This window comes from Elephas maximus, chromosome 3 (assembly GCF_024166365.1).
Source record: "Elephas maximus indicus isolate mEleMax1 chromosome 3, mEleMax1 primary haplotype, whole genome shotgun sequence".
Taxonomy (NCBI): Eukaryota; Metazoa; Chordata; class Mammalia; order Proboscidea; family Elephantidae; genus Elephas; species Elephas maximus.
In genome coordinates, this window is record NC_064821.1 from 101,016,059 (window position 1) to 101,030,363 (window position 14,305).

At 41.8% G+C, this 14,305-nt stretch overlaps 1 protein-coding gene across 1 annotated transcript in view; it reads right to left on the reverse strand.

The window, feature by feature from the left end:
- Positions 1 to 833: 833 nt before the first annotated feature.
- Positions 834 to 14,305, reverse strand: part of DAB1 (DAB adaptor protein 1) — a 474,069-nt gene continuing 460,597 nt past the window's right edge. The window contains exon 16 of the mRNA XM_049879376.1: positions 834 to 2,543. Within this exon, the coding sequence (XP_049735333.1) occupies positions 2,499 to 2,543 (45 nt within the window). The 3' untranslated portion in view covers positions 834 to 2,498. The remainder of the gene's footprint in view (positions 2,544 to 14,305) is intronic.

The following is a 14,305-nucleotide window of genomic DNA, read 5'->3' on the forward strand; positions in this document are numbered from 1 at the left end:
GGCGTCAGAATCAACCCAAAGGATCAGCATGATGGTGTGATACTGCAAGACAAACTCAGGACAGCCATATTGAAGGAGAAAATAGCACCACTTGTTTAGAATCAGAATCATGGACAACATAGCAACGTAAGCCTTTTCCGCATGGGAACTGCCTTTCTTATCAAATCCCCAGAACACAAAATTGAACTGGTTTCAGGACAACTTCCATGATTATCACACCTTTCCCATTTTTCCCTTCATGTGAAAGGATTACCTAATCATAAAACGTTTGCACATTCCTGGAGAAATGATGTGGACCACCAGGTGACAGCTAGAGAGGGAGTTACATGGCCCTTCTCACTCTTCTGGGCCTAAGGCCCTTCCACATTAGGATGACATTAACATATATTCTCTAATGGACATTTGGTCAGTTTAATTAACTGGAAAGAAATTAGAGTCCAGTGCCCTGATAATATCAAGTTTGGGCTTCAAACCATAACAATGACCTTGATGTATCACTGTTTTCTTTGTAAACAAATATACCTTCTTCCAAATCATTTTAGTGTCCGTTGATATGAAGAACCCAATGAAATCAATCCTGTCCCTGTAAATTTGGATTTTCAATTTTTAAAACCAAAGCAATAATAATTACTTCAATCCAATTAACCACATGATTCTTGAACGTTTTCTTCTTAGTGTTAAACCACTAAATTCAACATACTGTAGCTGCATAGGAACATCAGGAAAACACATTTGACCTGTATAACAATTCTCTGTAGGGCAAAAATATATAGATTCTTTATGAAAATCATGTGCTAAACATACGAACCGAACACTGCACTTTTTGTCTCGTAAATGTAAAAAAAGGAAGCTTAAACTCTTCTGTTTCACATACAAACAGTCCAGTGATTTCCATGGGGAGAGATGGGAGGGGGGAGTGGGGAAGAGGGAGAGGGTTTCAGAATCAGAAGGACAGGCCTTCCAGATGTGAATTGTCTTTATCTTGTTTTATGTATAGGGTGGGTACTCTTGGGAAAAGGCTAGGTTATGGAGTCCCCATTCTCCCTTCCCACTCACTAGCTGCTGATTGGCCAACTGCTCCCGCCAGCTGCCCCTGAACTCCAGCTTTCTACCATATGGTCCAGAGTAACACCTGGAAAGTGAGCCCCATCCATCAACTCTGTCACATCTTCCACTCAATCTGCTACCTTCTCTACAGTGTAATGGCATCATTAAAAAGCATTTTCATTAACAGTTATATTTACAAAAGAAAAAAAAAAACTGGCATTTTTTGTTTTTCATTAGAACTCCTTAAAGCCATTTCCTTTAAATATTTAAAGAGTTTAATGGTAAGGTGTTTGTCTTTTTCAAGTTATAAAATAAAAATCCCATTTGAATTTTCTGATGTACAAAAAGAGATAGAGATGAACCATTTTGACCACGGAATCAGTTTGTTATTCTGAATATTCACGTCACCACTGTTCCACTAGAAAGTTGGTTTTTAAGATCCAAAACCACATTACCGGAATTGTACCAGAATTATTTGGCAAATGACTTTTCTTTGAAAATGGCACACGGAGAAGACACTTGTCTGCATAGCATCACAGCAGCAAGATATCGGAAAAATAAAAAATCTCATCTTATTGTACTTAGAGTTTAGAGCTTCGTAGGAAATGCAATGCAGTTTTCATCCTCGTCATCACTGCAATTCCATGTCCTTTACTACTCACAGAATGAAAGTTCAGACTGGAAGCTGTCTCTCTTCCCCGGATGCAGAATAGCTAAAGGGTTGTTTTGGCAACATTCTTGATCATAATGAATAATCAATCACTTGTTCTGTGATTTTGAGTTAATTCATTTCATATGAGGCTTTTTTTTTTTCCAGTTAGATTTCTTCACCCATATCTAAAAAAAATGTCAAAAGCAATACAAAAATTTGTACACCCACTAATTTTTAAACATGTCAAAGAAAGGAAAGGGGGTGGAGGAATGGCAGATCAGGCCCTGTGGAGTGAGGAAAAAGCATCACCATATGTCAGAAGGCATATGGATGGTTATACTGTGGTCACAGAGGACCCCTGGCTTTTTCCTGAAAGAAGTCAGTGCCAACCCTGTTGTAACTCTCTGATGCCTGTCACTCCAAATTTCATGTCTCTACAGCAGTCAACAGGTAGAGAAATAAAAAGAAAGAGAATTATGATTTCACACACTGGGTCATTTCAAACCCATGCTAAAAGAGCTCAGAGTATTTGTCAGGTAAGCATTTGTTTGATTGGTGATTTAATGTTGGGTGTGATTTTTTATACATTTGTGTGTGTGTGTGTGTGTGTGTGTTTGTGCTGCCATAGATATCTGCCATTGGTTGCCAAAAACCAACAGTTCTCTGTGCAGAGCGAGTTCCATTGAGTAATCATGATTTTCTTTGTGGGATGAGGTGAGGTGGAAGAATACAAGAGAGCCTGTCGAGATGCTGATTTCCATGCCGGTCTTGACGCACCCACCACGAGCCCGCATCGATGCTATTTCTTAGATTTGATGATATGGGCATAGAGAGGCTCCGGCTCCTGTGGACAGAGGGACAAAATGAGGCTCGTCCTGTTTCCAGGTAGGAGTTTTCTAAGACGGCTTTGGGAAGGAGGCTTTGGAATCAGAACAGAAAGGGGATAGCTTATGATTGATGACCTTAGGTTATTTTGGGGTTAGTTTTGATCATTTTGGCAACATTTTTATCATCAAGAGAAGTTACTCACCCAGTTTTATCCTCAGTTTTCAAGCTAAGACTGATTTCCCAGTTGGGGGAATAAAATGGTTTGAATTGTGTCCTCCAAAAACATCTGTCAACTTGGCTAGGCTATGATTCCCGGTATTGTGTGATTGTCCACCATTCCGTCATCTCATGTGATTTTCCTATGTGTTCCTCTCATAAACTGATGAGATTAGCAGCAGTTATGTTGATAAGGCAGGACTCAATCTACAAGATTAGATTGTATTTTAAACCAATCTCTTTTGTGTTACAAAAGAGAGAAGCAAGCAAAGAGACAGGGGGACCTCATACCACCAATAAAGAAGCACCAGCAGCAGAGTGCATCCTTTGGACCCTGGGTCCTTGCACTGAGAAGCTCTTCAACCAGGGGAAGATTGATAACAAGGACCTTCCTCCAGAGCCAACAGAGAGCGAGAGCCTTCCCCTGGAGCTGACACCCTCACTTTGGACTTGTAGCCTACTAGACTGTGAGAGAATAATTTCTCTTTGTTAAAGCCATCCACTTGTGGTATTTCTGTTATATATAGCAGCACTAGATGACTAACACACATGGTATAGTAGAGAGAGCTGGACACTGCACTTACTCGGGTGCGTGACTTGGATATGACACTTTGTGAACCTCAGTTTCCTCAACCATGAAACACTGTTTATCTCGCAGAATTTTTGAGAATTGGAGATAACAAGTATAAAGCATCTAGTAATAGGTCTTCAGAAAATGGTAACAATTATCGTGTGTGTGTGAGCGCGCGCGAACGCGTGCGCATTTCCAACACAGTTTCACAAACGCTCAGTTGAGACTGCTGAAATTCCATTTCAAACTGCTCTTTGGTTTCCACAAGCAGTGATGACTACACGCACTTTGAGCAAGAACAACAGCAACTGTGCCCTTAGCTCTCAGTGAAAAGCTTTGGGAACTTGTTTGCATTCAATTTTAGATATAGCCAGTCATTTGCTTGTGCTCATGGGGCTGTTTTGAGACACAGAGGGATTTTCACCAGCGTATGGCACGGCACAGCAAACCTTTAATCCAAACGCAGATGGGAAATGGTGTTCGGCCCTGTTTAAACCACTGTAGACTTCAGTTCCTGCTGGGATGGCTCAGTGTGCACTGGGCACGCAGATCAGATCAATACTCATCTTTAGCATGCACGGGCCCTTCTGTTACAATTGAGCTTTATACTGTCACTTTTGGATGTCTTGTGCCAGAATTAAATGGATATGATGATTGTGCCATATTTTACATATTCACTTGCCTCCTGCCATGTGAGCATGTTGTTGCTGCTATTGTGTGCCATCGAGCTGATTCCAACTCATAGCAACCATGCCAGCATAGGTGCTTTTTATTTGCTTATTTTCTTGAACCTGGCATTCTGTGAGCCACTTTTATGTATCTGGCACCATGCTAGGTGTTTTAAAGTTCATTATCTTTTTAACTTGTCCTAACAGCCTTGTAAGGCAGATACTTTATCTTTTTAGCAAACAAGAAATCAGGCACAGCGAAGTGAAATAATTTCCCTATGGTCACACAGCTAACACGCTGGGGACATGAGACCTGTACATAGGGTTCAGGGCTTTTTCTCATCTATTACAATATGGGCCCTAAAAAAAAAGATAATAAAGAAGACAGACTGACCCTTCCATCTGTAGAGTGCTTCACAATTCACAAATGTACATGTCTTATTTGATCTGCCTAACAGACCAGGGAGGCTCTTATTATTTCCATTCTCATTTTGTAGATAAACAGCTGAAGCTTAAAGAGGTTGTGTGATCTCAAGGTCATAGTACTGCCTCTCACATATTTAATGTATTGTACTGCCTTGCTTTATATTGCAAAGCTGGAATGGCCTAGACAATTATTTTGCCCAGACCCATCATTTTACAGATGAGGAATTTGAAGCCCAGAGAGCGAGCTTTTGTTTCGCCCACGTCACATGGTTAATTAGTAATCATGCCAGGAGTAGAACCCAAGACTGCTGTCATCAGATCTAGTAGTTCTCCTCTAAAACTCACTGTGTTTGTATTCTTCCAGGGAGAAGGAACTCACTACACTTTGAGGCAGCCCATTCTGTAATAGAATTTAATAATTCATCCCTCCACGTTTCCCACCCATGGGGCTTTACACTGCTCTTTGGAAATGTAAAGAATAAGTGTAATCCTTTTCCCAAATGTCTGAAGGTTTGATGAATTAATGAATGACTATGACAAAGTTTCTAGTTTCTCTACTCTTCTGATTCCTTTTTTATAAACAGGCTTCAATTTGGCTACGCACTCTCAAAATCTAATCTAGCAAAATTCATAGTGTGAGGATTTAATAAGCACCTATTCTTGTCAAGTCTTGAAATGTTTCAAACACCTGTTGTAAGGCTGAACACATAACATTACTGTTTGTTTGTGTTTTAAAGATAGAGTGAAGTAAGCAGAGATGGTGTTGTGCTATCAAGTTGATTCCAACTCAGAGCGACCCTAGAGGGCAGAGGGGAACTGCCCTATAGGATTTCCTAGGTTGTAATCTTTACGGGAGCAGATCAACAAGCCTTTTTCCCACAGAGCCACTAGAGAGTTCAAACCACCGACCTTTCGGTCAGCAGCTTAACAACTCTAAAGGTGGAGTAGTAAGATAATTTAGTACAACTATATGGGGCAGTTCTACTCTGTCCTATAGGGTCGCTATGAGTGGGAATCGACTCGATGGCACTGGGTGGGTACTGGTATAGGCATGAAACCCTGGTGGCAGTAGTGGTAAGTGCTGCTAACCAAAAAGGTCGGCAGTTTGAATCTACCAGGAGCTCCTTGGAAACCCTGTGGGGCAGTTCTACTACTCTGTTCTGTAGGGTTGCTATGAGTTGGAATCAACTTGACGGCAGCAGGTTATTATTTTTATATCATATAGGCATTATATTTATATTACATAGGCATGAATCCCATAGATCACTATGAGTCAGAATCAACTCGATGGCAATGTGTTTGGTTTGGTTTTTACAGGCACGAAGGAGTCCCTGGGTGGGGCAAATGGTTAATGGCTCACTACCAACTGAACAATTGGCAGTTTGAGTCCACCCAGAGGAGGTTCCTAAGAAGAAAGGCATGGTGACCTACTTCCAAAAAATCAGGCACTAAAAACTCTCTGGATGACAGTTTTACTCTGACACACATGGGGTCACCACGAGGCAGAATCCACTGGTCTGAGTTTTTAAAATTTTTTGTTATAGGGATGAAGCATTTTCTTTTGCCTGTGCTGGGCTTCAAGGTTGCATCTTCATCTTTCCTGGGTAGGCGTTCTCAGCCCACTCCTCTTTTTGGCTGCCCTAAGGAGTCAGGCTGCCTTGATCTCAGCCTACGATTTGCTCTGTTCTAACTTTGGAAACTAATTTATCCAACTGAGAATGACACCTAAAAACAGAAGAAGACAGCAGGCGCAGACAGGGTAATTAATGCCACACTGCATTAACTTTCTGCAGCTGAGATAAATACCCACACATCTCCTGCTTGCCGGAATTTAGCTTCAAATACCCATCACAACAGCGGTAACAACTGCAGTCAACTCTCAATTATCCCCGCTAATGAAGGGGAGCAGTGGTGTGGAAAACCCCAAGCAACAGATAATCCCAAAGTCTGACATTGTGATGCATTGTACGTTCTGGCAATAGCTTTACCTTCCTTGTTGCAGAATCTTAAACTGTCAGAGCTAGAAGGGAGCTAAGAAATCATTTGAATCAAAACTGTCCAACCTGGCTCCCAGCAAGGTCACCATGGGGTCTTCAAGCTATTTTTCAATATTCCAAAAAGCCTAAATGGAATCATATATTCACAAAACATGCTGTTGGTTTTTTTTTTCCTTTTGGTAGGCTTGACCACATTTCTGTCCTTCTTCAAATCCTTCATGGTTCCCCATCATCCACAGGGTAAGATAAAAGCTCCTTAGCTGGGCACAGAAGGTCCATTAGTTTTGGAGTCCATTAGAGTTAATAAATACCCCTTTTAGATAATAAATCAAAACTCAACCTTCAGGTCACGTAAACCATGTTAAAACAAATCTTTCTTTATGCCTCTGCCAGAATGATCTTTCTGAAATGGATTTGATCATGCCCGTCTCCTGACTTCATTACCCAGAGCATAATGTAAGCTCCTCGGGATCGCAACAAGGCCCTTCAAATATGGTTCCACTCCTGACCAGGCTCATCTTCGTCCATGCTCTCCTATGCTCTACCATCCAGACCGTACTTCTGGTTCACCCTAACATGACAGAATTTTCCCATCTTTGAGATTTTGCTCGGGTACTTCCTTCTGCCTTTGGGGCCCCTCTTTGTTCTGCACCTGGAATTTTGTACTTTAAGACCCAGCTCACATATAAAGACTTCCTAAACTCTGCAAGTGACTTGAGCTACTCTCCTCCTGGACTCCAGCAGTGCCTGTGTAGACCTCTATCTTCACTCCTATCATGTTATCTTTTAGTATGTTCTAGACAGTAAGCCTTTTGGGGTCAGGCAGATCCAGGTTTGTATTCCTGCTGCAAATGCCCTTCAGTCAAAGACCACCAGAAACACACCTGTAGTTGACCAAGTTGGGTTTATTACTCACTGCAGTGAGGAGAACTATGGGGCATCTATGTAAGAGTGTGTTAAGGGAGGGTTTATTATTGATTTTGGGTTTGTGCTAGGTGATTTGGGAAAGGACTTTTCTCTGGATTGAATGCTGTCAGGAACCATGAGTAATCCTATGATTATCTTAATAATCCCTAGCTAGAAGGTGAGAACTATGGAGCAAATCTAAAGCTAGGACAGTGCAATATTTGGTCCTTTTTTATCATCTGGCCAATGTTCGTGTTTTGTCTGTGCTCAGCCATGACTACAGCATGGACTTGTTTGTGTCTTGACCCACACCATGATGTTGGTTTTCTGTGAAATTGTTTGTGTTCAACAGGAGATCACCAAGATCCAGCTCTAAGTGCAAGGCCACCTTCTGGGAGTCAGGAGCTACTTTTCTCATTCTCACCATCTCCCACAAAGTAACCCTAGGACCCTGCAGAGGTTACTCAACCTTGCTGAGGGCCAGTCTTCTCATCTCTAAAATAAGGCTAGAACCCCCCGTGTGAAGAGATGCAGTGAGGACTGAAGGAGAAAATGCATGCATTGTGTAGCACAGTGGCTCGCACGCAGGAGATACTCCAAGAAAGGTCACTCTCCTTGTGTCTGGCCATGTGGTTTTCTCTTTCTTTATAGAAGACACTTTTAGGCCTAATAATCACCTGTGGGTCACTTCTAAATTGCTTCTCCTTCAGGACACACAGGTTAAAATACAACTGGGCTCTAAGTTATAAAATATAATAATGGGTCAGCCTGAGGAAACTATGCAGAAAGAACACGGGGCTTAATCTAAACAATCTAGTTGCAAAACCCTATGGATAACGGAGACGTCCACATATTTGCAGACTACTCCATGAGTTCTTTAACTATGAATTATGTTGTCACGTACAGCGGCTATGTAGACTCCAGAATTAGAGCAACAGCAGCTTATTATTTAGAGAAACTTTAGCAGTCTATAGAGGATTTCCCTATATCACATACGTGATCTCACTTGAGCTTTACGTTGGGGCTGTACCCTTGGTATTCCTATTCCCATTTTACAGTGAAGGCGCCAAGGCTCCCAACAGTTTGGTGACTTATCCACAGTCACCCAGCCAGCATAGGGCAAAGCAGGGATGGAAATGGGTTTATTACAATTTTTTATATCAACTTCATTATGGTATAATTTACATACAATACACCCATTGTAGAATGTACCTATTTTAAGTGTATAGTTCAATAAATTTTGATAAATGTATAGATTCATGTGGCACCTCCCACCATAACCAAGATAAAGAGCATTTCTTTACCCTGAAGAGTTCTCTCATGCCCTTATCAGTCACTCATCACCCCAGTGCCAGCAAATGCTGACGACTTGCAGTCAATATGGACTAGTCTTGTTTTTTGTAGGGTTTTCTATAAGCACGTTGTTGCTGTAAGCTACTGTTTAGTTGGCCCCTGACTCATGGCCACCCCAAGCACAATGGAATGACACTTTGCCTGGTCCTGTGCCATTCCCATGATGGGTTGTCGATCAAACCATTGTGACCCACAGTGTTTTCACTGGCCAATGTCTGCAAGTAGATCACCAGACCTTTCTTCCTAGTCTGGAAGCTCCACTGACACCCGTGGTCAGCATCACAGCAACATGCAAGCCTCCACAGACAGACAGATGGTGACTGCACATGAGGTGCAGTGGCTATGGAATGAACCTGGTTATCCCACACGGAAGGCAAGAATTCTACCACTGAACCACCACTGCCCCCTTACGTAAACATAGCCAGGTCCTTTTAAGCCTGCTGTCCTCTCCACTGCTACGTGTTCTCTCTCACAGAATTTAAAGCTGGAAGAGCCTGTAGTTTTACACCTTCTTTTCCTGGGTGAAGAAACTAAGCCCAGATATGAGGGATAATTTTTCCCAAGTCACACAGGAAAGAGGAGAGAGCCGAGAGTGGCCTAGGGTTTGGATCCCATTTCTGTGCTTGTTCCCATGCTTCTTCCCTCCTCTGCAGCTCTTTGGCTGTAAGTCTAGAAAGAAAGAAGTAGTTTCCTACACCACATTGTAACAAGACCCTCTTGAAAGCCACCTAAATTGTACATATTACTTTGTGTCCTTGAGATTTTTATTGTATTTGGTTTTGGAAGACTTGGCCACAATCTAGAAAAGGTATGCCGAAAGGAATTTCTCTTTAATACTGGAGAGAAGACACTGAATGCTGAGAAAGGTGGTCTGGGGCATGAGGTCTGTGGTGTATCATGCAATCTGCTTGCTAGGTAGCTCATCTATGACCCATCCTACGGACCTGGGGGTGAGATCAGTGCCAGGCCAAGCCAGTGGTCACGTGGAACTGGGAGATGAGCCAAAGCTGGAGTTCCTCAACATCGCCCTGCCTAGGCAGCAACTTCAGCCTCATGGTCTCTTTAGCCCCAATACTTGGGCTTAGGTCAGTATGGGTTTTACATTCCCTGACCTGGAAAATGAAAAAAGTCATGGTAAACAGGGAGGGGAAATAAGGTGGAAATAACTCAAAGTTCTATCTGAATTCAGGTGGAGGGTCATGAAAACTGCATGGATTTTGGAGCCAGAAAGACCCCAACAACCCTCCTACCTAACTGTATGACTATATGAAGAATGGGGCATCAGGACTGGCGGAAGACTCATTAACAACCTGTGATATGCAGATGACACAACCTTGCTTGCTGAAAATGAAGAGGACTTGAAGCATTTACTGATGAAGATCAAAGACTACAGCCTTCAGTATGGGTTGCACCTTAACATAAAACAAAAATCCTCACAACTAAACCAATAAGCAACATCATGATAAATGGAGAAAAGATTGAAGTTGTCGAGGATCCATAATTAAAGTCCATGGAAGCAGCAGACAAGAAATGAAATGACGTATTGCATTGGACAAATTTGCTGCAAAAGAATTCTTTAAAATCTTAAAAAGCAAAGCTGTCACTTTAAGCACTAAAGTGCACCTGACCAAAGACCTCAGTTTTTTCACTGGTAAATGGGGTTCATAACATCTTTCCCATGGAATTGTAATAATATGTGAACTCATATAACATCAAGGACCAGTAAGATCTTAATAAGTGGTAGGAATCTTCTTTCCCTTTTTATCCAAAGGAAAGGACAAATAGAGTTTGCTGACCACCTTCAGCTGAAATCAGGCATTCATGGGAGAAGAGTCTTCAAAACACAGCGTGGATTTAATAATACTTTAGAGACTGATGCTGCCAAATGCATTGGCTTCCTGGGGTCTCGGGTGCTGAAATTTACTGGTGAACACAAAGATGCACAATCTGAGTTCCCCGTGGGGACTGTGTATCTTCTGATCAACTTTGCATTTTCCCATCAATAATAATAATGATCAACACAAATTATCTCCTTTTCTTATACTTACGTCATCCCTTTTGACTTTCTCATAGGCCAGACTTTTCTGAGTAAGCACCTGATCGCCCAAGAGCGGGTTAGAATTTCAGGATGATATTATCAGGGAACGTTAGTGAAGTCAGAATATTTTAGCAATTTCTGCCTTCCCCTTTGTTAATTGGGAATAAGGACAGCCTGGGTGGGGAGCAGTCCCTGGGTAAAAAAAAAAATAGCACAGTTAAATGCTCAATTACTAGCCAGAAGGTTGGTAGCTCAAACCCACCCAGAGGCACTTTGGAAAAAAGCCTTGGTGATCTGCTTCCAAAAGGTCACAGCCTTGAAAACCCTGTGGAGCAGTTCTACTATGCACACATGGAGTCTCTATGAGTTGGAATTGACTAGGGCAACTGGTTTGGTATTTATGGTTTTAGGGGAGGGGTGCTGTTGGAAGATCTTGTTTGAGGATTGGTTCTTTCATGCTCTAGCTGGGTGACTGTGGGCAAGTCAGAGGGTGCTAGAATGTCAGAGCTGGAAGGGCCTGTGGGAATCGTTCAAATCTCATCCCCTTGTTTAAAGAAATGAAGACTAAAGGTCAGAAATTATTTGCCTCCTAACACACAGCTATTTAGAAGAGAAGCGACAAGCCCAGGCGTCCTGGTTCTGTTTTGAGTGTTCTTTTATTTAATCTGGGCCTATATCTGGTGGTGCAGTGGTTAAGCGTTCAGCTAATTACCAGGTCGGCTGTTCAAACTCACCAGCCACCCTGTGGGAGAAAGATGTGGCAGTCTGCTTCCGTAAAGATCTTCAGACTTGGAAACTGTGTGGGGCTCTTCTATCTACTCTGTCCTACAGGGTCACTGTTAGTTGGAATCTACTTGATAGAAATGGGTTTCCTAGATCTATTACGTGTGAATCATATGATTTTAGCAAGCCATTAACCTCTCTGCCTTAGTTGTTATATTTGTAAAAAGAGTAAAAATAACTAAGGGTGTTCCCATGAGGGCTGAATTAGTAGATGTTTATGAAAGTGCTATCAACATGCTAGTAATGTTTGCTTTATATTTTATTAGTAGTAAATGAAAGACATTGTGTTACCTTCCATAGTGATGCTCAGAGAAACAGGTAGTGTGACCTAAATCAGGGTTGTAAACTACAGTTCTGGTGGCTGTCTGTTTTTGCAAATGAAGTATTATTGTAACACAGCCACGCCCATTTGTTTACTGCATTGTCTCAGATTTTCCAGCTACGACAGTAGAACTGAGTAGCTGCAACAGAGACCAAAATGGCCCACAAAGCATAGATACTTATTATCTGGCCCTTCACAGAGAATTTGCTAACCCTTTTTACCTAAATGATCAGTGTATTCTACTTGCACTTATTAGTTCTATGGCTTATGGTCTTGGTTTAATCTTGATCTCTAGCCCAGGCTTCTTTTTTTGACCTCCAAAGTCATAAAGCCAGCAACCTACAGACACTTCTTGTATGTCCCACAGGCACTTCAAGTTCAACTGGTCCCAAACTAAACTTGCCCTCTTTCTGCTCTAGCATGGTCTCTGCCTTCTTAGCTCAGTGACTGACATCACCTAGATCCCCAGGTCAGGTACCTGAGTGTCTTCCTAGATTATGCCCCCTTCCTCTCCTCACATCCTCTTCAAGTATAGCCTCCTCCTGATTTATATATATATATTTTTATAATTTTTACTGTGCTTTAAGTGAAAGTTTACAAATCAAGTCAGTCTCTCACACAAAAACTTGTATACACTTTACTACATACTCAGTTGCTCTCCCCCTAATGAGACATCCCATTCCCTCCCTCCACTCTCTCTTCTCGTGTCCATTTCACCAGCTTCTAATCCCCTCTACCCTCTCATCTCCACTCCAGGCAGGAGATGCCAACATAGTCTCAAGTGTCCACCTGATCCAAGAAGCTCACTCCTCACCAGCATCCCTCTCCAATCCATTGTCCAGTCCAATCTATGTCTGAAGAGTTGGCTTCTGGAATCATTCCTGTCCTGGGACAACAGGAGGTCTGAGGGCCATGACCACCGGACTCCTTCTAGTCTCAGTTAGACCATTAAGTCTGGTCTTTTTATGAGAATTTGGGGTCTGCATCCCACTGCTCTCCTGCTCCCTCAGTGGTTCTCTGTTGTGTTCCCTGTCAGGGCGGTCATCGGTTGTAGCCGGGCACCATCTAGTTCTTCTGGTCTCAGGATGATGTGCTCTCTGGTTCATGTGGCCCTTTCTGTCTCTTGGGCTCATAATTACCTTGAGTACTTGGTGTTCTTCATTCTCCTTGATCCAGGTGGGTTGAGATTCATTGATGCATCTTAGATGGCTGCTTGCTAGCGTTTAAGACCCCAGATGCCACTCTTCGAAGTAGGATGCAGACTGTTTTTCTTAATAGATTTTATTATGCCAATTGACTTAGATGTCTCCTGAAACCATGGTACCCAAACCCCTGTCCCTCCTACGCTGGCCTTCTAAGCATTCAGTTTATTCAGGAAACTTCTCTGCTTTTGGTTTAGTCCAGTTGTGCTGACCTCCCCTGTATTGTGTGTTGTCTTTTCCTTCACCTAAAGTAGTTCTTATCTACTATCTAATTAGCGAATACCCCTCTCCTACCCTCCCTCCCTCCTCCATCTCATAACCACAAAAGAATGTTTTCTTCTCAGTTAAAACTATTTCTCAAGTTCTTATAATAGTGGTCTTATATAATATTTGTCCTTTTGCAACTGACTAATTTTACTCGGCATAATGCCTTCCAGGTTCCTCCATGTTATGAAATGTTTCACAGATTCCTCACTGTTCTTTATCAATGCATAGTATTCCATTGTGTGAATATACCATAATTTATTTATCCTTTCATCCATTGATGGGTCCCTTGGTTACTTCCATCTTTTTGCTATTGTAAACACTACTGCAGTAAACATGGGTGTGCATGTATCTGTCCGTGAAAAGGCTTGTATTTCTCTAGGATATATTCCGAGGAGTGGGATTGCTGGATCGTATGGTAGTTCTATTTCTAGCTTTTTAAGGAAGTGCCAAATCGATTTCCAAAGTGGTTGCACCATTTGACATTCCCACCAGCAGTGTAGAAGTGTTCCAATCTCTCCACAGCCTCTCCAACATTTATTATTTTGTGTTTTTTGGATTAATGCCAGCCTTGTTGGAGTGAGATGAAATCTCATTGTCGTTTTGATTTGCGTTTCTCTAATGGCTAATGATTGTGAACATTTCCTCATATATTTGTTAGCTAACTGAATGTCTTTAGTGAAATGTCTATTCGTATCTTTTACCCATTTTTTAATTGGGTTATTTGTGTTTTTGCAGTTGAGTTTTTGCAGTATCATGTAGATTTTAGAGATCAGGTGCTGATTGGAAATGTCATAGCTAAAAACTTCTTCCCAGTCTGTAAGTAGTCTTTTTACCCTTTTGATGAAGTCTTTGGATGAACATAGGTGTTTGATTTTTAGGAGCTCCCAGTTATCTAGTTTTTCTTCTGCATTCTTAATAATGTTTTGTATACTATTTATGGCATGTATTTATTAGGGCTCCTAACATTGTCCCTATTTTTTCTTCCATGATCTTTCTTTTTTAGATTTTATATTTAGGTCTTTGACACAT